This window comes from Triturus cristatus, chromosome 11 (assembly GCF_964204655.1).
Source record: "Triturus cristatus chromosome 11, aTriCri1.1, whole genome shotgun sequence".
Classification (NCBI taxonomy): domain Eukaryota; kingdom Metazoa; phylum Chordata; class Amphibia; order Caudata; family Salamandridae; genus Triturus; species Triturus cristatus.
Genome location: NC_140594.1, coordinates 186145231 through 186170907, shown reverse-complemented (window position 1 = coordinate 186170907; position 25677 = coordinate 186145231). Strand labels below are relative to the sequence as shown.

Here is a 25677-nt window from a genome sequence, read left to right as displayed (position 1 = left end):
CTTGCCCCCTGAACTGAACCCCAGGACCAGTGGGTTCTCTGTGCTTTTGCTCGTCCTCCAATTCGAGCCGTGTGTGCATCCCGCTGGAAAGAGACTGCGCCCCTCATCGCCCCCTCCTAGGGCCGTGACACTCAGGAGCTTGCCTGCCTTAACCCCGTGAGAGCCCCGCTCCGTCCGGAACCGCTCTCTGTCCCCGGGCTAGGTTGCCTGCGCCCCTGTCACCGCCTGCCACTGGAGTGCGCTGAAAGCGCTGTCACCCCTCCCGCCGGAATCCGTCCGACGATCGTGATCCTCGCCGGGTCACCAGCAGCACTGACCGTGCCCTGTGCCCCCGCTTCGCTATCCTCGGAACCCCTCAGGCCGCGCCGCCCCCGCTGTGGAGACCCCCCCTGCACCGCCGTGCTAAGGGTCGCTGGCCGCGCCTGCCTACCTGCCCACACCCGCTGATTGAGGACCCAAGAACAGTTCCCAAAGCTGAGCGTCGCACCGACCCGTGCCGACTCTCCACACGACGTTGCTAAAGGAGTTCCAGTATCGGGCTCGGGGCCCGCACCGCCTTATTTCCCCGTAAATCCTCACCGCACCGCACGCCCGTCTCATCTCCCGCTGCCCCGGAGCTGCCAGGGGGAGCTGTGCACGGCGCAGGCGCGCCCACGACAGATGCGTGAGCCGCGGTAGGCCTGAAGTAAGTCAAGACTGGAATCCCCCAAGTAACATTGGTAAAAGACTAAAGAAGCACCCGCTTAAGGAACCGTTTGCCTGCTTTATAATCTGTTGGCCTAGAAACAACGTTACCAGTCTTGTGATAAGTCTGCGTATTGAGATAACTATTTTTATATAAAGAAGCGTATTTTCACATACCTAAGCCTGTTGTCCGTTTCTGGGGGGATTGGTGTATTTACTGTGTGTGTGATTATAAGTGCTTAACCAACAACGCCTGAAGAATCGCCTTGGCTGCTCAAGCCACGCACCTAGAGGGTGAGCAAGGGTCATTCCAAAAGGGGTTATCCTTTGCCCTGACGTGGAGGAGAGGGTCCCTGCTTGACACAAGGACATCCTTGCGCCAATCAGAGATCCCCGAGTCTAACAGTCGTTGACTCCTATGGATGGCTGAAGGAAAGTTGCTGACAGGCAGTCAGTGAAGAGTGTCCGGTGGATCCCATGGATGGAATCAAGAAGGAAGGATACCTGCAAGCAGAAGGGACAGAGTCTAGGTCACCAGCCAGGAGCCGGGAAGGAACCAGGCGATGTCGTGCAGATGCAGGTGAAGAGGTGAAGCTTGTCGCAGCAGCCACGGGTCCCAGGAGGCGTCGAGGATGACCAGGACCAAGAGGCGAGCTGTCCCACGAAGGATCTTGCTGTCGGCGGCGTCGATGTCGAGTTAAGACCCAACAAGCCTTGGCAAGCGGAACCCACGCAGAATGGAGGACTTGCTTCTGGTGCAGACCAGGAAGGTCTGGGGTGCTTCTCTTTCACAGAGGAGCGAGTGCTAGTCTGGAGGAGCCGGACCAGCAAGATGAAATCAAAGGTTCGTCGTTGCAGAGGTCACTAGCCAACGGGCCAGCAACCGGACAACACGTCGAGCAACTCAGGTGCAGAAGGGCCCCACGCAGAACACGTGAAGTGTGGGGAGCTGATCTTCTTTGCAGATGGTGCTCGGGATGGGGGCTTATCAATTCCCCAAGCACAGCCTCGAGGAAGCCTCAGAAGTCGCGCTAGTCAGTTACTAGCCACTTTTCCCAAGTCACCGGTCCCACGTCCCTCGTCGCCTCCACGGGTCTCAGCTTTGCTGTAGAGGTGGATCTGGTTCAGAGGTGTCTGGAAGTCTCGGCGCTGGTCAGTCTCTGCAGTCGTCCCTCGTAGGATCAGTCGCAAAGCAAGCAGCGGTCGCTGGATGGTGCCTGGTTTCCCAGGGTGGTCACTCCTTGGCCACACGGGAGATTCTTCAGTCTTCTTCCTGAGGTCGAATGTCGAAGGTCCAGAGTTTCTGTTCAAGTTGCATTCAGGATAATCTAATTTTGCAGGGCTCAGCTACCTACTGATATACTGGGCTAGTGGGCTGGGCTACCTGCAAGGTCCCTCCTATGGGTGGGACCAGGAAGTGGAGTGGTTACACCCCCTTTCCTTTGTCCAGTTTTGCGCCAGAGCTGGGGCTGGAGTGCCCCAGCGCCGGTTTGAACTGGACTATGCATGGGGCACCTTGTGTGCCCCAGGCAGTGTCTCATTCCTTTCAGCCCTCCCTGCCCCAATACACTAAAGTCTGTCTGGGGAGGTGCTAGCACCTCCCCAAGCAGGAAACCTATTGTCCAGGCCTCCCTGGCTGGGAGGGCTCCCAGCTGCAGGAGGTCAGACTCGTGTCTGTGGCAGCAGCATCCATTTTGTGATGCTGAGGCTTTGGTCAGAGTTAAACAGCAAAGTAGGATTTTAACATGTCTCTCCCTCTAGAAGGGAGGAATAATATCCTCATCACCAGAAATGGTATGGGGGGTATTATTCCAAAGTGTTAGACACCTTACACAACATATTGATAAAGCCAAACCATAGTTACCATAACCGTTTAAGATTATAAGGCACTTTAAGAGTATATGGTAGGCGATATCATAGAACAGCTATAAGGACATGGTTCCGAAAGCTGCAGACAGGCTCAGCTCATGCTAGAGCACCATCTCACATGTTACCAAGCACTCTGCCTCCAGGATTGTTAAGGCCTGCCATAGGAGTGGCTCACAGGTACACATGTGTCTATTTTAAGGGTAGATATAGGTATACTATATCTAAGCAAGGGGTGATTACACGACCTTGCCCCAGCTGAGTGATCAGCCAGTTGTGTCTGATTGGAAGGCCAGACCAGGGGTGGCATAATACATGCTGCAGCCCCTGGGAGGCCTAGGGTACACCTATGCCCTGGGTACCTAGGGTACACTGTACAGGGTCCAATAAGGTGATCCTTACCAATTGGGTATGTACCTAGGGTACATGGAGTCCATTTTAAAGAGAGAGCAGACAGCCTGAGACCCTGAATGGCAGGATCTCAGGCCAACTAAGTCGAAAAACCAGCTAGACACTAGGCAAAAAGTTGGGGGTAACCATAGTCAGATATCCACCTTCCTACAGTTGTCTCCTTGGCCGATCGGGTTCTGAGCATGCACCCTCCTTCGGTCCCCCTGCCAGTTGACCCTCTGCTGGATGTCCTCCACCACAGTTCAGGGACTGTAGAGCCGCTTCTACCTTTCAAAGCTTCTCGTTATGATGCCCTTTTGAGCACCTGGGCTCGACCAGCTTCCGGTGATCTGGTGGCTCGTTCTATCTTGCACCGCCATTGTCCTGCTCCACATGATCCAGTTTGCTCATTTGTTCACCCAAATATTCAGGGGCTTGTCCTGCAAACTAGTTTCCCTCCCTTGCCTCAGCTGTTGCTTCCTCCCTCCCGGGAGTCCAGATGGATGGAGTCATGGGGCCGTAACATTTTCGCCTCCACTAGCGCAGCTCTTCGATCACTAAACACACTGTGTGTCTTGGCTCGGGCTACTTCTGCCCTTTGGGACTCTACCGAGTCTTTTCTATCGGCCGCTTCTGAGGGTGCTCGTGTTGACCTCCTTTCTCTTCTCCGTAATGGCCGTGATTTGGTGGAGTTTACAATCTGCTCAGCCTTGGATACTGCAGATTCCTTAGGCCAGGCTATGGCTGGTTCGGTGGCTCTACGGCGCCATGCTTGGTTGAGAGATGGCGTCTTTCCGGAGTATATCCGGAATGCCTTGTTGACCTACCCTTTGATGGGGTCCTTTTGTTTGATGCCCATGCCGATTCGGCTGTTCGGCGCCTCCTTGCGGGATTTCGTCCTCCCTCATAGGCCTGTATTTTAACCGTTTCCTTTTCCCATGATCTGGGTTGGTTGACCATTTATTTGATGTCCACTAATTGCATTGGCGTCCACGAGTTGAACTACGTGTTTTTAGGCTGGCGGTAAGCCTGCTGTGGCGGTGTTCCACAGATAGTTTGTGTTCTGTTCTCTGATTATGCTTTACCCTAAGAGGTGTTCCCCCATGGTTCTTGGGGATATGACATACTCCAAGTGGAGTACCTGTATGCTATTGTATAGCTCTGCCTTGCGTCATGCAGGCATGGAGACCCCTTTGGGCTGTCTGCATCCACTGACGCCCTTGTCTTACTGTTGCACGGTGTTCAGTGTTGTGCCTTTGGCGCTATCTCCTTGACACATATTTCAACACGCTTCAAAATGCGGCTACCTCCTGCCAGGGGTGCACTAGGTGGGTTCCTCCTGTGGCACCCGTAGTTGCGTGGTCGTAGCTAGCCCCCACCCCACTTTTGCTCTCCACCTCTCTTGGCTGCTGTGAAGTCTGGTCCTACGTCTCTGTTTCATGGAGCACGTCACTGATTGTACTCAAGATTGCCCTAGTTCTGCACGGCGGTGTCTTTTCTAGCACCTCTAACTGCGCTTTGGTGTCTTTCCCTGCATCTTCGGCACCCAGGGTTCCTTGCGTTCCACTCCCTGGGATGGTCCACCCGCTTCACGATGCTTCTTCTTGGCCTATACTATATAGTCCCACTCTTCTGTAAGGGGTAGATTTCCCCTCACAGTCGGAGGAAGTGTTCTGGATATTTAATGTTCTTCTCAACAGTTATGCGTGTTCCTATTCACGTCTCCTAGTGGCACTCTTGGTGCCTCTGCGGCCACTCCCTTCGAATGTGTCTTTTCTACTATGTCTCCTGTGCCTGCGGGACAGCTTCTCCGCTGCAGGTTGTCCCAGGTGCTGCACCCTACTTCTTTATATTCGTGGGTGAGTTCTCACCTCGACCTTCAACCTCCTTGGTTGGGCGGTTCCATTCACATTTTCGCTTTTACAGGGGCTGTGCAGCTACAGAGTGCTACTATCCTCCCCGGTCACACTTTTTGGTGACTAGGTGTGCACTTGGAGTGTCTTTGTTCCCACCTGCTCTTCTACAGGTTGCTCAGATCCTGCCTCTGCCATTCGCTTCATGGCTGAGGCCTTTCTCGCCTCCCTTGCGTGGGCTGTCCTGGTAGTCTCTGGTTATATTTCTTCGTGAAATCCTCTAGCATTCCTTGATGTCCCTTGAATGCACCATTGAGTGGGGAGTAGTCCTTCTTCCTCCGTCGTTCTGGGCTCTCTCTCTTCTGTTCTGGAATAGGGCTAGTGCTGTTTCTACATCTCATACTGTTACGGGTATGGTGTCGCGCAATTCTGGCAGTTTGGGAACTCTTGTCTTTTGCTCTTTTCGAGCCACTTGGGTTGCTCTCTGGCTGTTCCGCCACAACCTTCCCCATGGTCCGTCCCTCTGTTGCCGGCAGAGTGCTTCGGGCACTTTCTGTTGTTCTATCGCAGACCCACTTCCCCCTGGGGGTATGGCTGTGGTATCTATTCTAAGTTAATGAATCTGCGGCTAGATGTCTCTATCAGATGTACGAGTTACTTACCTTCGGTAACAAGGTATCTGGTAGAGACGTTGTTTAGCCGCAGATTCCTTAACGCCCACCTATCCTCCCCGTTCTGCGAGGACTTTGCCTGATGAGATTCCCCACTTTGCCTCCTTTCTGTTGTTATTGGTTTTCTTTAAGGGTGCTCACATAGTTGTGACCTCTTTCAGAATTGCCATAGGCGGAGGCCTCCTTCCAGGTGGCCTCTTTCCTGTAAACGGTGCCCTTTCTTTCACCTTCCTCAGGAGATTCTTCTTCTTCTCCTGTTGCTCCCTCCCTCCCACCGTCTCCATTGAGTCAGGACCCTTGTCTCCTCTATGGTCGCCTTCTTTGGAGTTTGATGGACTATGTTTCGGCCTTCCCTTGCTATAGGGGAATACCATTCTTTTCATACCTTCTTCTTTCTCGCAGTAGACTATTGTTCTTCCTGTGTTCCGTCCTTGTTGGTCGGCATGGTTCTACGTGGTAATGACAATCTATCTGGCCTGTTGCGATTTCTTCTCTTGTTATTCAGCCTTTGGAGACGGTCCATGCTTCGCTTTGTGGAGTTTCTTCTCACAGCTTGCTCTGCCCTTACTTCTTCTCGTATATGTAGACAGTGTCTGCTACTGTCTTTTCTGATGGTGTTTTGCACCATCTGCCTTCTTTCTTTTATAAATGTTTCATAATTAGCACACTGTTCCCATACTTTCACAGTTTTGTTGGTGGCTCCGCGTTATGTAGCGGAAAAGTTTCTCCGAAGAAAACTGACGTCAGCGCGCTGGGAGGGACTTGTATAACCTCGCTGACGTCACGTCCGTGGATGACGTCCGGGTCGGGGTCGTGTGGCGCAGTCCCCCGGCGCGCAGAGGTGCTGCTGCAAAAAGTTTTCCGGATCCAGTCTGACGCCTGGGGATGTTCTAAGGTAAGGAATCTGCGGCTAGACTATGTCTGTACCAGATACATCGTTACCGAAGATAAGTAACTCGTACGTCTGGGTTTGTCCTAGGCATCGTGTCAATAATGCACCTTCAGAGCCTGCTTGAATGTCCAAATGTTATGTGCCGTCTGGTGAAATCCTAGTCAACAGAGGTAAGTTTTAATGTCCGTTATCAAGTGGATTAGCCATTGTGATCATTGACCACATAACTGCTATCTGAAAGAAACACAGTGATAGATTCCTTACTTTAGAATTACCCCCAGGTGTCAGACTGGATCCGGAATTTTTTTTGTCAGCAGTACTCCTGCGCATCGGTAGGAGGCGCTGTGCGGCTCTGCGTCCGTCTTTGACATCGTGGTTGCCGAGATGACGTCGCGGGCGCTACTTAGATGCCGCCCACATGCGCTGATGTCAGTTCTTTCTTTTTCTGCTCCAGTAAGCACAGATCCGGGAAGAGCAGGAACACCCAGTCAATTTTTGACAGAATTTTTGAGGTGTTTTTGTCTCTATTTTTCTTTGAGTCTTCGACTCCTGGTGCAGTTAGGATGCCCGGTTTTAAGTCCTGCGAGGACTGTCACCGTATGATGTCGTTGACAGACCCACACTGTGTGTGTCTATTCTGCCTGGGGCGCGACCACGGCCCCAAGTCGTGCCCCGACTGCTGGGCCATGGCGCCGAAGTCTTTGCGGGAACGGTCCCGAAAGTTGCTGGTGTCGCGGCAGTCGGCTCCGCGACGTTCGAGGTCCCGGTCCAAAGGGAGGTCGAGGAACCGTTCGCGGAGTCATCACCATCGGTCCTCTGGATCCACGTCTTCGCACTCGAGGTCAGGTAAGGCGAAGCACAAGAAGTCGAAGAAACGTGGTCGTTCTTCGACTTCCCCCCGCCGGTCGTGTGACGCGGTTGAGGGTGCGGGTGGTGCCTCCCCCCCCTGTTCAGGCGGAGCCTGTGCAGTTGCTGCCGGCCTTCCCGCCCTTTCCGGGTCCGTCGGCGACTCCGGCCCAAATACAGGAATTCCTGTCAGCCATGGCTTGCCTCTTTGGGCCGTCAGGTCCCGCTGGTGCGCCTTCAGGCCCGACGGTCCCAACTGAGGGTCCTTGCCTTTCCTCACCGGCGGCTCCAGCCCCAGCGTCACTGCCGGCTCCGGCCTCAGGGCCAAAGGACCCCCTTGGATCCAGGCCTGGATCCCGGTCGATGCCGGTTGACCTTATAACACCTCCACCGACTTCGACCCCACCAGCACCACCTCTGACGTCGCCCACTGCTTGGGACGACGACCCCGGTTTCAGCCCCGAAGGGGACGTGGCGTCGGGCCGGCGTCGATAGATGCCGTTCCCGACGTTGCTCATGGATTTCTATCCCCATGTCCCGGCTCCTTATTTTAGGCCTGTTGAACAGCCTGAGGAGGAAGGGCAGGACTGGGAGGGGTCTGAGGACCCTGTCGCAGCTGATTGCGAGTATGAACAGGACTGGGCAGAGGAGTTGAGGGAAGCCAGTAGTCTGGACACCTCACCAGACCATGGCATGCTCCCTCCTCCTACCGTGGCTAAAGAGGAGGGTGCTAGTTATGCTGTGGTGTTGCTTAGGGCCGCCGAGCTCCTACACCTCGTGCTCCCTACTGTGGCCGTCAGGACTAACCTCTTGAAAGAAGTGCTTCAGCCAGCAGCTACTTCTGCGGAGCCGCTGCTTCCCTTCAATGAAGCACTTTCTGACGTTCTTTTGGGCACCTGGTCCAGGCCCACCACAGGGGCTCCTGTGGATAGGAATGTGGCCCGACGCCATAGCCCGGCTCCGGGTGACCCCAATTTCCTCTCCCAACACCCCATCCCCGAGAGCTTGGTTGTCCTGACCGCATTCCCTTCTGCACCACCGGATAGGGAATCCAAGAAACTGGATCAGTTCGGAAAGAAGTTTTTTTCTTCCGCCAGTTCTGAGCTGCAGTCCGTGAACACCGCATGCCTCTTGGGCCATTATTCCCACTCTCTGTGGGATACGGTGGCGCAAGTGCTTCCTCAGTGTCCGGAGACAGCTCTCTCCCAGGCTGTTGCAGAGGGGAGAGACACAGCTAAGTTCATGATTTGTTGTGACCTAGACACCGCGACTCACTGGGCAAATCGATTGCAACGACGGTGGCGATCCGACGCCACACCTGGTTGAGGACAATTGGATTTTCGGGGGATGTCCAAAACACACTAATGGACGTGCCTTTTGATTGCCGTCGCCTCTTCGGCGTCAAAGCAGACAGCGCGTTGGAGCGGTTCAGGACTCACGGGCTACGGCCAAGTCCTTGGGACTCTCTGCAGTCCACCCTCCTCCGCCTTCTGCTTTTTGCTCCTTTCGTGGCACCGGAAGGGGCACCCGCAGCGTTCGCAACAGTGCCACAAGCATGCTCAGCAACAATCCCAGCGCGGCCGCGGGTTCCGCCGTGGTGGACCAAGGGGCCAGCGGGCAGGTCAGTTCACCTCCACCGTCCCCACCACTGCCTCCAAACCTTCCTAGTTCGAACTTTCAGGCCCATCAAACGCCAGTGGGTGGCAGGCTTCGCCATCACCTCCCCCACTGGCGCACCATCACTTTGGACAGGTAGGTTTTAGAGATAGTCCGAAGGAGCTACCCCTCCAGCCATGCCACCTCGGTACCACCGCATGTCGGGGGATCACTTGGTGCTTCTTCAGCAGGAAGTTGCGGCCCTCTTGGCCAAGGGGGCCATTGAGCGCGTTCCGACGCCAGAAGTAGGTCGTGTTTGCTCTTCCCACTACATTCTGGTACCCAAGAAGGACAAGGGCCTGCGTCCTATCTTAGACCTCCGGAACGTCAATTGCTTCCTCCGCAAGGAGAAGTTCAAGATGCTCACTCTGGCTCAGGTCTTGTCTGCTCTCGATCCACAAGACTGGATGGTAGCGCTGGACTTGCAGGATGCTTATTTCCACATCCCAGTCCTGCGGGCCCATCGGTGTTACCGGCGGTTCACAGCAGGCCACGAGCATTTTGAGTTCACCGTGCTCCCTTTTGGCCGTACCAGCGCCCCTCGGGTGTTCACGAAAGTGATGCCAGTGGTCGCAGCTCATCTGCGCAGGTCAGGGGTTTCAGTCTTCCCCTATCTCGACAACTGGCTGTTGAAGGCGGGATCAAACCAGGCAGTCTCCCACCTCCAGACTACGGCTGACCTCCTGCATTTGCTGGGGTTCTCCATTAACATGCCGAAGTCGCACCTGATTCCCTCTCAGAAGCTCCTCTTTCTCGGAGCGGTTCTGGACACGGCGCAGGTTCGAGTCTATCTTCCCGAACAACGAGTCTGGGATATTCGGGCTCTGATTCCGATCTTTCAGCCCTTGTCCCGGGTTTCGGTCAGAGTGACTCTGAGGTTGCTGGACCTCATGGCCTCCTGTATCCTGCTGATTGATCATGCCAGATGGCATATGCGGGCTCTGCAGTGGGACCTGAAGTTCCAGTGGGCGCAGCATCAGGGGAATCTGTCCGATCACGTCCAGATCTCGGAGGGCACTGCACGACAGTTGCAGTGGTGGCTCAGGAACCAGAACTGGGTCGACGGCAGATCCCTCACCCTTCGCCCAACCGGAGTTTACAGGGGGATGGGGCGGCCACATGGGAGAGGCGGAGATCAGAGGCCTCTGGTCTCCGGCGGAGTCCAAGCTCCATATGAACCTTCCGGAGCTTCTGGCGATCCAGCTTGCACTGAAGGCATTCCTTCCCTCTATCAAGGGGAGAGTAGTGTAGGTGTTCGCAGACAACACCACTGCCATGTGGTACTGCAACAAACAAGGCGGGGTGGGGTCGTGGACCCTATGTCAGGAGTCTCTGCGTATCTGGACATGGCTGGAACATCAGGGCATTTTCCTGGTGGTTCAACACCTGGAAGGTTCTCTGAACGCCAGGGCGGACTAACTCAGCCGCAGGTGCATGATGGATCACGACTGGTGTCTTTACTCGGAGGTGGTGCAAGGTCTCTTTCAGCAGTGGGGAGAGCCTTGGTTAGATCTATTCGACACGGAAGAGAACGTACAATGTCCTCAGTTCTGCGCGTTGGAATTTCCAAGGCGGCACTTGCTCGGCGACGCTTTTTGTCGCGAGTGGAGTTGCGGTCTGTTGTACGCCTTTCCGCCTATACCACTTCTACCCAGAGTGCTGAAGAAGATCAGGCGCGACCAGGCCCAAGTCATTCTTGTGGCCCCGGACTGGGCTCGAAGAGTTTGGTATCCCGAGCTACTCAGTATGACGATCGATCCCCCGATCCGAGTGCCTCTTCGGGAGGATCTTCTGTCGCTGCAGCAGGGGACGGTCCTCTACCCGAACCTGTCCAGCCTCCACCTCTTTGCGCGGAGATTGAGCGGGGCAGTTGATTCCTTTCGACTTGCCTCCTGAAGTTTGTGATGTTATTCTGGCAGCCTGGCATCCCTCGACTAAAGTGGTATATGTCTGATGGTGGAACAAATTTGTGGCAACACATTTGTGGCATGGTGCACAGCAAAGGCTGTGGCTCCCCTTTCTGCCCCTCTTTCTGAAGTACTACTGTTCCTTCTTTCTTTGACCCAGCAGGGCTCTGCTCTGGGCTCTGTCAAGGGCCATCTTTCTGCTATTTTGACCTTTCTCAGGCTCCCTGATCAGCCCTCTCTTTTGAAGTCCCCTGTTGTCAATAGATTTCTCAAAAGCATTACACACCTTTTTCCTCCTATTCCTTTGATGATACCTCAGTGGGACTTGAACCTCGTTCTTACATACTTGATGTGCGCTCCCTTTGATCCCCTTCACAACTATCCTCTTCGTTTGCCAAAAGTCATTACGGCCTTTCACATTGAGCAGTCTATTACCTTGCCCACCTTCTTTCTGCCTCCGCATCCTTCCTTGGAGGAAGAGAGTCTCCACCGTCTGGACCCAAAACGTGCGATCTCATTTTATCTCAACCGCACACAACAGTTCCGGGTGGATGACCAGCTCTTTGTTGGCTACGTTGGCAACAAGAAAGGTCAGGCGGTACACAAGAGGACTATCTTCCGCTGGGCCGTTTCTGTATGAAAGCCTGCTACTTGTTGGCTAAAAAGGAACCTCCGGTGGGACTGCGTGCTCATTCCACCAGAGCTACTGCAGCCACTACTGCATTGGGACGTGGTGTCCCCTTGCAAGACATCTGTCAGGCAGCTACGTGGGCCTCGCTGCACACGTTTACTAAGCATTATTGCCCGGACAGCCAAGTCTGGAAAGATGGTTTCTTTGGCCGTTCTGATCTCCGTGACTTTCTGGTGTGATCTTGGTTTGCAGACCCACCACGGGGGTTGGTATTGCTGTGGTAGCTATTCTAAGATAAGGAATCTATCACTATGTGTTTCTTTCAGATGAACAAGTTACTTACCTTCGGTAACGATATCTCTGTAAGAAACATTAGTAGTGATAGATTCTTTACCGCCCCACCCATCCTCCCTGTTCTGAAAACTGATTTCTAGGGTTGAGGTCATCCCTTTCAGGGGCCTTGTTTCAATGCACCAGTGGTCAGTTTCTTGCATAGCTCTGCGTTCCTGGCATGAAAAGTCGTGTACAGAACTGACGTCAGCGCGCGTGGGCAGCGTCGAAGTAGCGCCCGCGACGTCATCTCGGCGAGCACGACGCCAACGACGGACGCGGAGCCGCACTACGCCACATACCGACGCGCAGGGGTACTGCTGACGAAAACTTTCCGGATCCAGTCTGACGCCTGGGGGGGGAACCTATCACTACTAATGTTTCTTACAGATATATCGTTACCAAAGGTAAGTAACGTGTTATTTAGTGTCCCCCCTCACTACCATCATCATCTGCCTCACCCAGAGGCTGATGAAGGAATGTAATTGCATCAGTGATAAACAGGCCTTCCAGCCATCTAATAGTTTCTTGCATTGAAAACTGTATTTTGGGAAGTCCTACTCCTTCAAGTTTTGCTCAGCTTATAGTATACTTGTCTTTAGGATATTATCAGTCTTCTTAAAGAAAAAGCTTGTCGGAGCCAGAACCGAAGTTGGAAACAATGGACCACTTTTTCACCTCTGAACTGGGAGAGCGGCCAAGCGGCATGTGTTATGTTAATCTTTGCACTTGGTACCGAAGATGGCTGAGAAGGATCAGAAACACCAGTAGACTGCATGGGAGCAGAAACAGCATCTGGAGTTGGGACTTATTTCGACAAATTTGAGACAGAGTTGGTGGACATTGATGGATTTGTAACCACCGTGGAGGTTCCTATGTGATGGACCGGAAGACTGAAAATGATGGTCATAGCCTTTTGAAAGGTCTTGTTCTGTTTCAGCAAAGTTCCTTTTGGAGCAAAACTCACTCAATTCCTGTAGAGTTTCAACTAACTCTGAAGAAGACGGACAAGCAGTTCCTTAAGACTTCTTGCTTTATTCCAAAACTTTGTTGAGAGAGGGTGGTGCTCTATTTAGTGTTTTTTGTTATGCCAAGGGGGCCAGCTCCTCGAGCGGTGGCAATGGTGTCCTCTTCACTTGGAAATAAACTCACATATATCTTTGAGTTCAGGAGTGGGGTAATGAATCCAAAATAAATGCTAAAGACTCCAGCTGAACCTGTATTGCTTCACCATAAGTGTACCAAGGAAATTATCTACATCACAAACTATTTATCAAATATCTAACTATTTGATTAGTTTTTTTATTTATGAACTTCAATCAAAACATTTTTTTTAATGTTTTTACATGTAATACAGTAATGCATTTATTATTTCTTCTATCTGGGATGACGTCTGTCCCATGGAGACGCTGAGAGTTACCTGCATGTAACTGTGGATGCATCGGACTAATAATGTAATATATGGTGCCTCCTATGTCATGAAGAATCCGCATGGACTATGAGCAGTCTATGAAGTTTGGTATGAAAGGATGGCATCACTTGCAACATAGCACTATTTGAGAAGCTATTTTAAATGTATGCCTTTGGATGAGACCTTGTGCAATCCAAATGGAAGGCCCCACCACAGATGCTAACTATACTCTTTCTTGAATCATATGGACAGGGTGTATTTAAATAGATGAATTTAAGCCCTCCCACCATATAGACAAGTTTGTTTTCTTGGTAAACTTATAATAAAGCAATATAGGTTGAACTAGAGTCTTTAGTGTTGATTTTGTTCTCCTCTTAAGTCTAAAAGGAGACTTAGACTTGTATTCCTCCATAACTAAAGCCACAGAGAGTATGGGTTCTCTCTCCCTCTTTATCTCTTTGTCTTCCCCTGGTCATCTGAGTGCCTAAATCATTTCCACATTTGTAAAGCATGAACATATCACCCCTAAGGGTCTCAAGGTGCTGGGGGCCGTCAGGGAGATTAAGTGAGCTATTGCCCAGAGTCACATGGTTCTGAGCTGAGCTGCCACCAGCACCGGGGATCAAACCATGAGCCCTTAGCTCTGGTGTCAGTCGCTCTGGCCGCTGCGCCACAACACTCCCACTAATTAGTATGACTATACACCATATGATCCCTCAAAGCACAACATATATATATATGCATGTGTCTGTGTGTCTGTGTGTGTGTGTGTGTGTATATATAACCAATGTTAGTGACTGATATTTGCCTCCTACAGGAATAAAGACTCTTAGAGCCAGAAATTGAAGGAGGCAACATGCTCTTTAAACATTTCCAAATGTAGAGACCTTTTGGAAAAGCAACTCAGAAAAAGCAGTTGGACTCCAGATGCTGTATTGAGGGCTGCACAGAAACAAACAGATGCCACCAGTGCTGAGGGCACCTTAAATGCCACAATGGCATTACTTTTAGAATCTGTATATCTTCTTATCTGACTGTGTTTAGAGTCCCACGGTGCCAGTGATCTGCAATAGCTGACATATTTTTTTTAATTGAGGTTGGGACATGGGGAGGGTTCATGTAAGCAATTTGCTGCAGCAGCAATTCACAATAAATTGCACGTTACTATTCATTTTCAGGTATTGACATGCAAATTATTTTTATTATATTCTTGTATGGTTAGGTTTGGTTTACTTGTGTTATGATGCTGGTTCTACTGCATTTTGAGTCACACAGAGTATAATGCATCCAGCTAAATCACGTCTCGGTTGGAGGCTTTGCAAATAATAGGAGATTTAATGTAACTTCTAAATGGGAATGCATTCGTTTATAGATTAGTTTTTGCAGAATTTGTATTTACTAAATTATATTCTTTGAATTGCTGTAGTGCTTTATATGGTAATGTAATTTCCATGCTTGCTTATTAATATAGTTGTCATATAGTAATGTATTTATCTTGTCAGAAATGCGCTAAGTGAGAAGAAACCCACTGTGAAGCCAAAATCTCCTGAGAAAAATAAACCAGAAGACAAGGATTTTGACAAGTCACCAACGAAAAAACAAGAAGGTAACAACTTTAAAAAAAAAGTGTTATCACTGTAAATACGATTATGTATGGTGTCTGTATTCATCAATAATTTTGCTGAAAGTTCGTCATTTATATCATTCAAAGGTTAACATATATGAAAGTCATTCTAATTCATTACATTGCTCATCCCATTTATTTGTATATTCCAGGTGGCTTCCACTATGTTGAAAATCATCCACGACAATACTTTATCCCTCTGTGTAAAAGAGAGAGCCCAGTATGTAAGTTCTCTCACTAAATTCCTTTTTTAAATGGAAATGGGTACTAGCCTTGAGAAATGAATCTCAGTGGCAAGACACCCCTCAAAAAAAAATTAAGGTTTAAGACTTCAAGGGTGCATGTCTTGAGAAATGAATCACAGGAGGCAAGTTTTCTTATAGCAAATTCAGCATTATCTATTGCATCCTTGGAATTGTACATAGCCATTGGAAACAAGTCTTATAACTACCCCTTCTCAATATCAGAGAAGGGTCTTGCAGTTTTCACGAGCAACCTTTCTGGTTTGCCATTAACTGGTTCTAGGAGACCATAACACCTTCCTCATTAACACAACGTCTTTCAGACAGCAGCCTCTAAAAAAAGCAGGAAGGTCATAAATGTGGTAAGCAAAGATGATTTAAGTGTCCTTGGTGTGAAGAAATGCATGGCCTTCCTACTTCAGGAGCTGCAACCCAAAACCAGGTCCCTAAAGCATAGATCTTCACTAATTTAGAGCTAAATTCAAAGGAATGAGGTGAAACTAACAGACGAGCACCAACTCAGTACTGCCTTAGGAACAATTTGACCCATAGGCATTGATTTTTTTTCTCTAAGTTTCCATATAAGTCAATGGATGCTGGGGAAAGCTAAGAATGGAGCATATATTGCATTCTGGTTATCACTTCTCCTGACAAAATTCCTAGGAGTTATTATTTTTATAAAATGTGTTTCCGTCATGCAGTATTGCAGCCAGTATGTTTGAATGCTCCATTGCATGTCTTAACATTTTTTTGATATGTAAGTCATAGATTTCAGCCATCTGGCAAAGGTTCTTGTACCTGAGGTACAGGTGGAATAAAAGGTCTGTAACCAGTACCTTGGTTGATGGTCTTCAGATGTTCTTATACTTAGTAGAGAGTTATGGTTCAGGGCCTCGCCCCATTTCAAAGGCACTCCACATGGACAGCTTATTGCCTGAAATACAAGATAAATTGTTCTTTGTAAAACGTCTAGATCAGAAATTATTTGTTTATAATGTAGATCATAGATACCTTGCTATTACAACTCAAAGGTACGCTGTAACATCCTTTTTCTGTGTTCTCAGTTTAAAGATGCATTGTTTAAGTTACCAGTATTTGCTTATCTGATAGAGACTACTAGCTGCAGATTCCTTCACGTAGAATTATCCCCAGACGTGAGACTGGATCCGGAAACTTTTTTGCCACAGCATCCCTGCGCGCCGGGGGCACGGCGGCATCAGGCGATTCTGCCCAGGCATCGGCCGCGTATGTGACGTCAACGAGGTCTCATAAGACCTGCCCCGGCGCGCCTACGCCAGTTTTTTCCTTTTCCGCGTGCAACGCGGATCCGTTCCTTGCTGCGGGCCTGTTTAGGGCCCCCTTTTCTTCTATTCTTTTTGGTGGAACAGTGTGCGAATGCCTTCGGGCTTTAAAACTTGCATGTTTTGTGGGCGTCTTATGTCGGCGACGGACCCTCACCTCATTTGTATGTGGTGTTTTGGGGGAGGATCACGGCACCACAGATTGTGCGGCGTGCCAACAGTTGAAGCCAAAGTCGCGGCGGGAGAGCCATATGAAACTTCTCTCGGCGTGTCTCTCCAGGTTGACGTCCTCCCCTCGGTTTGCTTCGGCGGACGGCTTCAGATCGGCTGTGGTCATCGTCCTCGCCCTTCTCCGATGTCACATGAGCGTCACTTCCCGGTGGGTAAGTGTCGCAGTTCGTCCCCGGGGGCTGGTTTCCGGCCTACCGGGGGCGTGGACACTCCGCGGGTGATGCAGCCCCGCGTGTCGTCCTATCCACTGTTTCCCAGTGTTGGGGCGTCGAGAGTCCAAATGGAGACCTACGCGGTGGCTTTGCAGGCCTCGCTGGCGTCTCCTCCTCCTTCCCCTCCTGGAGCGTCGGCGGATCCCTTGCTCTGCGCAGGGTCCTCCGCAGCACCGCCAGTGGCTCCAGCCCCGGCGCCGACTGGTTCGGATCCAGGCTTGGAGGATGTGGTGCTGTTGAGGTGTAGCTCCTCTTGGGCACCTCCTTCAGGCCACGGCGTCTCTGCCTCGCTGCAAACTCCCGCGGGGGTCCCTGTGGTGTCGCGGGTCGGATCCCCGAGCCCCTCTCGGTCCATTGGCAAGGTGGTACTGTCTAAGGAGGAGGTGATGCCGCTACGGCGCTGGCAGCAGCTGGACCGTGCAGAGCCACAGGGGTCGGTGGACCCACCTCGTCCTGCTCCGGGTCGAGGCCAAGGGCGGACCCCTCATCCCTCTCCAGGCCCCTCTCGTCCCTCCCCACAGGCGGCTGCCTCGTCGGAGGGCGAGTCAGAGGTTGTATCGTCCCTGGCACCGCCACGTGGGTTGCAGAGCGATCTTCGCCTCATTCTGGGCCGCGGCTGGCGGAGGGCTTCGTGCCACTCCCCGGGCCTGTCCCGTTCCCCCACGCAGGTGTCTGCCTCGGCAGGGGTCGTGTCGGCGTCATCCCGGCGCCAGTGCGGCTCCAGCTCTACTCCGGTCTCCTCTCCGGTGCGGGGTGACTTGGAAGTCCTTTGCCCGCTGACGCCGGATGGCGCTGGCGTCCTGCCTTAAGCAGCGGACTCCACGGCTCCGCGCAGAGGTCGTACCGCGGATTCGTCTTCGGATGCTTCTTCTCCGGAGGCAGGCTGTATATTGGCGTCGTCCTCCTCGGAGACTGGTAGCCGTGTAGTGTCCTTTTCACCGGCATCGAAGGGCTGCTTCCCGCCCTTCCTGAGGCAGAGGTGTTCGTTGGAAGAGCAGCAGGTCCCTCATTCTTCGGCTCCTCCTGACTTCCAGGTCTGGCCCTCGCCCGTCCCGCTTGGCCTCGGGGACGGCCGCCTTAGTTTGCAGCCGTCGTCCACGGAGGAGCTGCTTTCTCCACCACGGGGCCCTACGGAGGTGGGTGCGGCCTTAGCTCACGCGGTGTCCACGGCTGTGGGCATCCTACGCATGGGTGACACGGTGGCTCCATTTCCAGCGGACCATCTATTGGAGGTCCTCCACCAGGGCTCTGGTGGGAGGTAAATCTTACTTCCCTTTGAAGGTTCGCCCCTTTCTTCCTTGACTGGGGCTTGGAGGCGTCCTGCCTCAGGGGACCCGGTGCCTCCGCATCTTCTGCACCTGCACCTTCTGGCACCGCGTGACCCGGCGTGTCTTTCCCTTCACCCCTCAGCCGCCAGCCCCCTTTTGCAGACAGCTTTTCCCTCCCTGCCGCCGCTGTTGACTCCGCCGTCCCGAGAGGCCCGCTGGCTGGACTCTTGGGGACGCAACATGTCCGCCTCGACCAGCACGGCTCTGCGGGCCCTTAACACCTTGTGTGTGCTGGCTAGGGACTCCTCCTGTTTGTGGGACTTGGCTGAGTCTCTGGGATCTGCAGCATCCCAGGAGTCTGCTCAGGTGGATTTGCGGCATCATGCATTGGATGGCCGGGAGCTTGCGGCGTTTATTCTCCGCTCCGCTCTGGACGTCTCAGAGGTGCTGGGCCAGGCCATGGCTTCCTCAGTCGCTCTCTGTCGCCATGCTTGGCTTCAGGACGGCGTCTTCCCCGAAAATATTCGGGAGAGGCTCATTGATCTCCCATTTGATGGCAGCCTGTTGTTATATACCCCGGCCGACTCCGCCGTCCAGAGGCTCTTGGCAGGGCTCCGTCCTCCTCCTCCGCCTTGTCGTCCTCCTCCTCCGTCCCCTCCTCCGTGACTTCTGAGTTGGGTTGCTTCTGGGCCTTCTTAGGCCGGTTGTTCTGGCTGTGGAGTTTTTCTGGCCGTTTACGTCCTTCCTTGGGACTTTGGCATTGTTGGCTGCTGGACGGCCCTTGTGTTGATTGTGTGTGGGTTCTGCAGGAGTTGTTGCGCAGACTTGGCCCTGAGATTGGGCCTTCTGCTTTGCTTGGGCTGCTTGTCAAGCCTTCAGCGGGGGTGTTTTTTTCCCCGTGGCTCTTTTGTTTTTTCCTCTGCTGCGGAAGTTCTTCCAAAGAGGGTTCCCATATCTTGGGACTTAACGTACCCTAGTGGGGTAGTGGTAGCTGTCATATAGCTTGCGCTCTGCTAGAGGTTTCTGGTCGCCTTTGGGTGCCTGTTCTCCATGGCGTTTAGGTGGGTTGCTTTTGCTTCCTGAGGTCGTGTGTGTGGCCACTCGTAGTGGTGTGCCCAGGCATTTCCTCCTCTCCCTGCTCCTGTCCTGAGGTCTGGGATGACCCTGTGTTCTCCCTTGCCAGGCGTTGCCTACTCGGCCTTCCTGGGGCCTCGGGCTGTTCTTCTTGCTTCTGGCGGCTTTGACTGCTGGCGCTGTTCTGGCTGGCAGGCTGCTCTCCATCTGGAGTGGGTTCGCCTTCTTTTCCCTCGTTTCCTTGGGCCCTCTAGGCTTCTTCTTCTTCTTCCGCTTTTCCTGTCTTGGCATTGGGCGGAAGCTTTGTTGCCTTGTTGGGGAGCGTGGTGCTTCGGCCTCTCCGTCCTTACCCTTGGTTCCTCTGCTGTGAGGATACGAGCCTCTTCAGCCTTCTTTCCCTCCTACACCCCCTTGGGGTCGGTGGGGTTCTGCTTGTGGGGGTTCCCTTGGCCTGGCAGGGGCGAGGTTCTACCTGATCCACAGATCTGGTCCCCTGTGGGGCCCTCTGTTCTGCATTGGCTGGTGGGGTCCTTTCGCAGACCCTCCTTACTGGGGGTATTGCTAGGGTATCTATTCTGCGTGAAGGAATCTGCGGCTAGTAGTCTCTATCAGATGTACGAGTTACTTACCTTCGGTAACGATGTATCTAGTAGAGACGATTCTAGCCGCAGATTCCTTCACGGCCCGCCCTTCCTCCCCTATTCTGCGAGGACCCTTGGGTTGGTCTTCGGTACTTGCCTCCCGGTGGGGGGCTGTGTCTCCTGTGAGTGCCTTCCTTGTTCTTGACTGGTGACTCTGTATGGGGGCAGTTGATTTCTTCTTTGGAGGATGGGGTTCCGGTGCTCCGGTGCGTTGCTGCTCTGGCTACTCCAGGTTTGGGGGATTGCTTTCTAACCCTGTCCTCCCTCCCTTTCTTCCATTGCTATCCTCTGCTTAAGGGTCATCTGGCCAGGTCTTGCCCTTGTCCCTTGTGGGTGGTTGCCCTCTAGGTTGGGGTGGCTTGGAAGTTTGTTGTCCCTGTCTGTCTTGGGACTGGTCCCATTCCTTGCTCAGGATGGGGGGCGGGGGGGCGGGTGCCATGCGTTTACGCATGTTCTTTGCCTCCGGGGTACAAGGATGGGAGGCTCTCTATGTGCTGGCAGGGTGACTGCGCAGGTTTCTGCTTGTTCCTCCTCTTCTTTCCCTGCCCTTGGGTTCTGCGTTGTTGGCACTACTCTGGTGGTGTTGTTAGTCACCGTTTCTTTCTAATTTTTCTGATCTTCGCACACTGTTCCCATGCTTCCATAGTGTTTTATCGGGTGGTTCCGCGTTGTGGTGCGGAAAAGTTCTCAGAAGAAAACTGACGTAGGCACGCCGGGGCGGGTCTTATGTGACCTCGCTGACGTCACGTAGGCAGATGACGCTTGGGCGGAGTCGCGTGATGTCGCCCCGGAATATGCGGCTAGAATTGTCTCTACCAGATACATCGTTACCGAAGGTAAGTAACTCGTACTTCAAGTCCAGGAGCCCCTGTCAGTTTAGTTTACAACAGCGAACCGTAGCTCCAACCTTTACAAGAAAGCCAACTAAGCCTCTCCCTTCATTCATTGCTTCTTAATGTCAGGCCAGTAAAGAATAGTCACAGTTGTCACCTGTGCATGCAGTCTTCCTTTTCTCTCATCTGAGGCAAATGTTAAGGAGGCCTTTGCACCTTTTTATTTATTTGTTATGACTGATCAGAGCTCACTCTGAAGAAGTATATATCGTGGAAAAACTCATATTTTGAATTAGTCCCCTTATTTTCAACACACAGACTAGGTGACACAAGAATGAGGCTTCAGAAATCTAGATTTTGAGATCAATATCTCATTGCCGTACAGTTGCAATTCCTAGTAAGTTGGCTAGACTGAGCAAAACATGTGAATAATGTGAAAAGACTCTGGCTGCCCCATACAATATAAGCATTGTATTATAATGCATAATTGGCACTTGGAATAACCAGGCTGTCAAGAGTGTCACAATCTTAACGAGTTGATAGAAAATGTGTTGTCTCAAATATCTTTGCCATAAACATAGGCAAGCAGAAGCTGTCAAAATTGACATATTGGGACCATGCTTTAGAATATGGAAAAATCACAACCTTTTCACACTCTGATGGATACTTCTGACCTCAGAATCCCCATTTTGAATTCCCTCGGATGCCAGACTGAATCCAGAACATAGCAAATGCCCCAGACAACCAACAGGTGGCGCCATCAAACTCCACAACAAACGCACTCCCTCCAAGCATGACGACACAGATCATATATATGTTCCACCTCTGTATGCTGATATCAGCTCTTTCTTTCCATGCCACACCCTTCAACACGGATCCAGAGCTCCACTCCCAACATTTTTGGGTATATCACCAACTACAAAATAGTTTTTCTTGGACGGTTTGCTAGGGGTACTGAATACCCTGATCACCACAGGTTACAAACCATGCCGCAGCTTCAGAAAGCAGATGTTGTTGAAGGATCCGCTCAATGTCTGCTTGTTTGTCTAGTGTCTAACTACAATTCGAAATTCAGTGCAATAGACTCCCTGGTGCACGGGAAGGCATTCTTTGAGTAGAAGGCAAAACTGTAAGTCATTGAACCCAAGAAACTGTGCAGGTCATGCACAAACAGCAAAGCCACTTCAGCTCCAGGTTGTAGACCTGTTCCAGATCCCTGTCCCTCTCAAAGTCACCATCTTCTACTATGTCCAAGACAAAGTTGAGACACAAATCACAGCATAAATGCAAGAAGTCCAAGCGGGTCTCATCCTTGTCCTGTTACTCTTATTCAAAGGAGAAATTTTGCAGCTGGAACTCGAAGGATCCAACTCTGCTCTCACTGTCTAACTTCGAGCCTGTTCTGAGGCTGGTTGCAGTGCACCCCAAGTTTCCTGGGCTGTAGACAGCCAGCCCCTAGCAGAAAGAGCCTTTTAGGGAAGCCATGCTGCACACTTTCTGATGATGCCAGCACCATTTGGAGTGCCTTCAGGTCTGACTTCTGCTGGTGCGGACTAATCCAGCATGACTAAAGCTAATGGACCTGTGCCTAGTACCATACCCGCACCAATTCATGCCTCCGCTGTTGCGCTGGCGGCCTTTTCCATTCCAACCACTCTCGCACCAGTCTCAAATCCAGTGGTACCTACTCCGGATCCGACCCCAATGCCTTTTCCAGTATGTAGACTGCATTGACCCTTGCCAAGGCTGTTTTGTTAAGAGATTACCATGGTGCAGCCCCTGCTTTGAAGGAACCCCAGCCTCTGCCTCGCACCATTACTGCTATAGGCTGGAAGCTTTGTTCGGATTAGATTCTGACGCAGTTCAAGGCCTTAAGTGTTCCACATGATGAAAATGATGACCTGGAGGCAGATAACTTGCTCCCACAGTCATTACACTGATGCTAACCTATATTGAGATTTACAGAATGCCAGTGGTTTGTATACTCCTCCTGAGAGAGCTGGACTCTCACCATGGCCAACACGGAGCTGAGTGCCTATTTTGCAGTTGCAGTCCACAGAGCTTCAAAATTGCTGGACACTCAGCTATCAACAATAGACTAAAGCAAATCTACTGAGAGAAATCTTACAACCTTCGGCTGCTACTTTATAGCCGTTGCTGCCGGTTAACAATGTTTTGATAAAAACATTTAGGGCGACTGGGTCTAAACCGTGTTTATCTTGCCTGTAAGTCGTCCGGGGGCTAGGTGTGATAGGTCCACCACTGGGTTCTGGCTTTTCTGACCCAGCACCCAACATGCGAGTGCTTGATGGTTCAAAGTTCCTCCATCAAAGTGAATCCTGATGAATTCCCCACAGTGCTGCCAGACGGGGAATTTGAAATGCGTTGATGCATTCAGGAACTGAGTCTTTTCCTCCACCCATTTGGCTTTGAGACCCCAAACTCTTTCTGTCTGCTAAAACGCTACACACATTCTCTTTGGGATATGATAGTGAGGTCTTACTGGCCATTCTTGATAAATCCTGGAATTAATTGCACAGATAATCCAAAACCAGACAGGCCATGGCTAAGTATGTATTGTGGGCCTATCTGGGCATCACAGTCTATGTAGGTCCTGCCATATGCACCAGCCCAGTGATGAGGTGACATGCCTGCACGTGCGCCAAAAGAGTTTATAGGAACATCTAGGCATGCCTTATAGATATGCCTTTTGATTGACAGACGATAAAGGTTGGTACATTAAAGCAGAGACAATCAATAACGGCGACCTGCAGTGGGGATACAGTAGGGAGGGAGTTTAAGAAGGAAATGGACATTGGAATAGATGCAAACTATAATGTGATAGAAGTATTAAACATGCATAGGAGAATGACAACACAAAGTAAATAACCTGAAGAGATATTGCATGTAAGGCTATAAATAAAAACAATGAAAAGGAAATCAAATTTGTTTACAAAATAAATGACTACAAATTTAGAGAATGCCTTTGAGGTCTCGCTTATCTCCAGAGGCAGCCCCCATAACCTATCCAACAGCCAACGCAACACTTTTAGTGCTTAATGGGACAAGATGGTAGTTGAGGCTGTGGCCACCACCATGAACAGCAGTCCTCTTCCAGCTGTAGCTGCTGCCAAGCCGCTAAGATATTGATTCCCATCGCCCTGCAAAGTCTGCATGGGGCAGAATTAATATTTACCTGCCTGGTGGGTGCTACAGGTCATTCATCATGTTTACACCTTCCCTTTTATGTTCGCCTCCTCATGGTCCACCTGTATTTGTTCAGATTCATCTGTCAGTGTTATTTGACAGGGAACACACCTCCGCAGCACTCCCATAAAATATGAAGTTAATCATGTCAATTATAACAGGAGGCCAGTTATTGGACTGCGTCATTCTCTTTGTTCAGATTTTGGCAAATCGTGCCATTCTTGCTGAAGAAGTTCAGTCTTTGCTGACTAAATGTGCCATAGAGAGAGTGTCAGAATCAGAGAATAGCAGGGGCTGTCAACCCCATATTTCTTGGTACCTAAAAACGATAGAGGTCTCAGGGCAAAACTAATCCTCAGACTTCTGAAAGCCTTCCTTTGGAAGGATAAGTTAAACATGTTGACTTTGGCTTAACTTCTCTCCTCACTGTATCTAGGTGACTTGAATCGTGTCCCTTGACTTGCATGACATCTACTGTCATATACCTGCCCTGAAGTTTTACAGATGTTTCCTTTGGTTTGTAGTGGGATCTGAACACTTGCAGGTTACCATCCTTCCCGTCAACTCCTTTAGTGTTTCCAAAGGTGATAGTGGTAATTGCAGCCTGTCTTTACAGGTTTTGGGATACATCTATTTTTGTACCTGAATGTCTGGCTGCTGAAGGCAGACTGTCAGCAGTCAGTTGTGGGCCACCTGCAGAGATTTTTTTAGCCTTTTGTCATCCCTGGGGTTTTCCATCAATGAGACAAAATCCCAGCTGCAGCCTACACAGACGACTCTTTTCATAGAGGGTCATTCTAGACATGGTGGCTTGTAAAGCATTCCTACCCCTTCCAGGAGTTTGCTATAATCAGGTTATAATCCCAATATTTCAGGTTCACTCCTGGATTCTAGCACAAGCTGTTCTGAGGCTTTTTGGTACCATGCATCTGGCTGGTCACCCATGCCCATTGGCACATATGGGTCCTGCAGTGAAACCTTAGCTTGCTGTGGGCACAACACTGAGTTTGCCTCTCAGAAAACATTTGAATTTAGGAAGAGGCAGCCCGAAACCTTCAGTGGTGGCTGTTGGGCACCATCCTGACCTCTATCCGGCTGTTCTCCTTACAATATGCATAGTTCAGAGTAGCGATGGATGCATGTCTCTCGGTTGGGGTGGTCATCTGGGAGAGCTGGAGATCAGAGACTTTGGTCCCCAGCTTAACAAAAGCACCACATAAACCTTCTGGAGCTGTTCTCATTTGGTTAGTTTCAGAGACCTTCCTCCTATGCATCAAAGGGAACCCAATTTAGGTCTTGACAGATAACACAATTGCCATGTTGTACCGCAACAAGCAGGGAGGTGTGGAGTTCTTGGCCCTGTGCCAGGAGGTTCTGTGACTCTGAAGGTGGCTAAACCTCCAAAAGACCCCTCTGAAGGCCAACCATTTGGCAGGCTTAAAGAATGCCAGGACAGATGAGCTTTGCAGACATCAGATGAATGTCTGCATCCGGTGTTGGTACATGCCTTGACATGATCATTACGCCACCTCCAAGAGTGTGTAGTGTCACACTTACTGATTGCTCTAGTTTCTGCCTCAAGGTTACCTGCAAGATGCATTGTTCCTATAGTGGGACTTAGGTTTTCTGCACCCCTTCTCACCTGTTTTACTCGTTCCCTGGAATGGGCGAGGGGAGTGTGCTATTCTGATATACTGAGCCTGAGTACCTGCCCTCTGGTCCATCCACCTCTTTAGGTGGTCCTCCTTTTAAAGCAACAGGGCAGGGTCCTGCTCTCAAATTTCCACAACCTACTCTTTTATACGTGGAGATTGAGTGGCACCAGCTGAGTGGTTGTGATTGGCCTGAAGAAATAATAGTTTTTCTTTTGTCAACTATATGCCCAGCTACCAAGTCCGTTTATTCTG

General features: G+C 51.1%; 1 protein-coding gene across 2 annotated transcripts in view; it reads left to right on the top strand.

Moving 5' to 3' along the window:
- The window catches only part of HECTD4 (HECT domain E3 ubiquitin protein ligase 4), a 2430065-nt gene that overhangs the window by 1913006 nt on the left and 491382 nt on the right, over positions 1–25677 (top strand). The window contains exons 67-68 of one of the 2 annotated variants that reach the window (XM_085634373.1): positions 14640–14743; positions 14914–14985. In XM_085634373.1, coding sequence (XP_085490499.1) covers positions 14640–14743; positions 14914–14985 — 176 coding nt within the window. The remainder of the gene's footprint in view (positions 1–14639; positions 14744–14913; positions 14986–25677) is intronic. The other variant, XM_085634374.1, reaches the window with a different exon arrangement.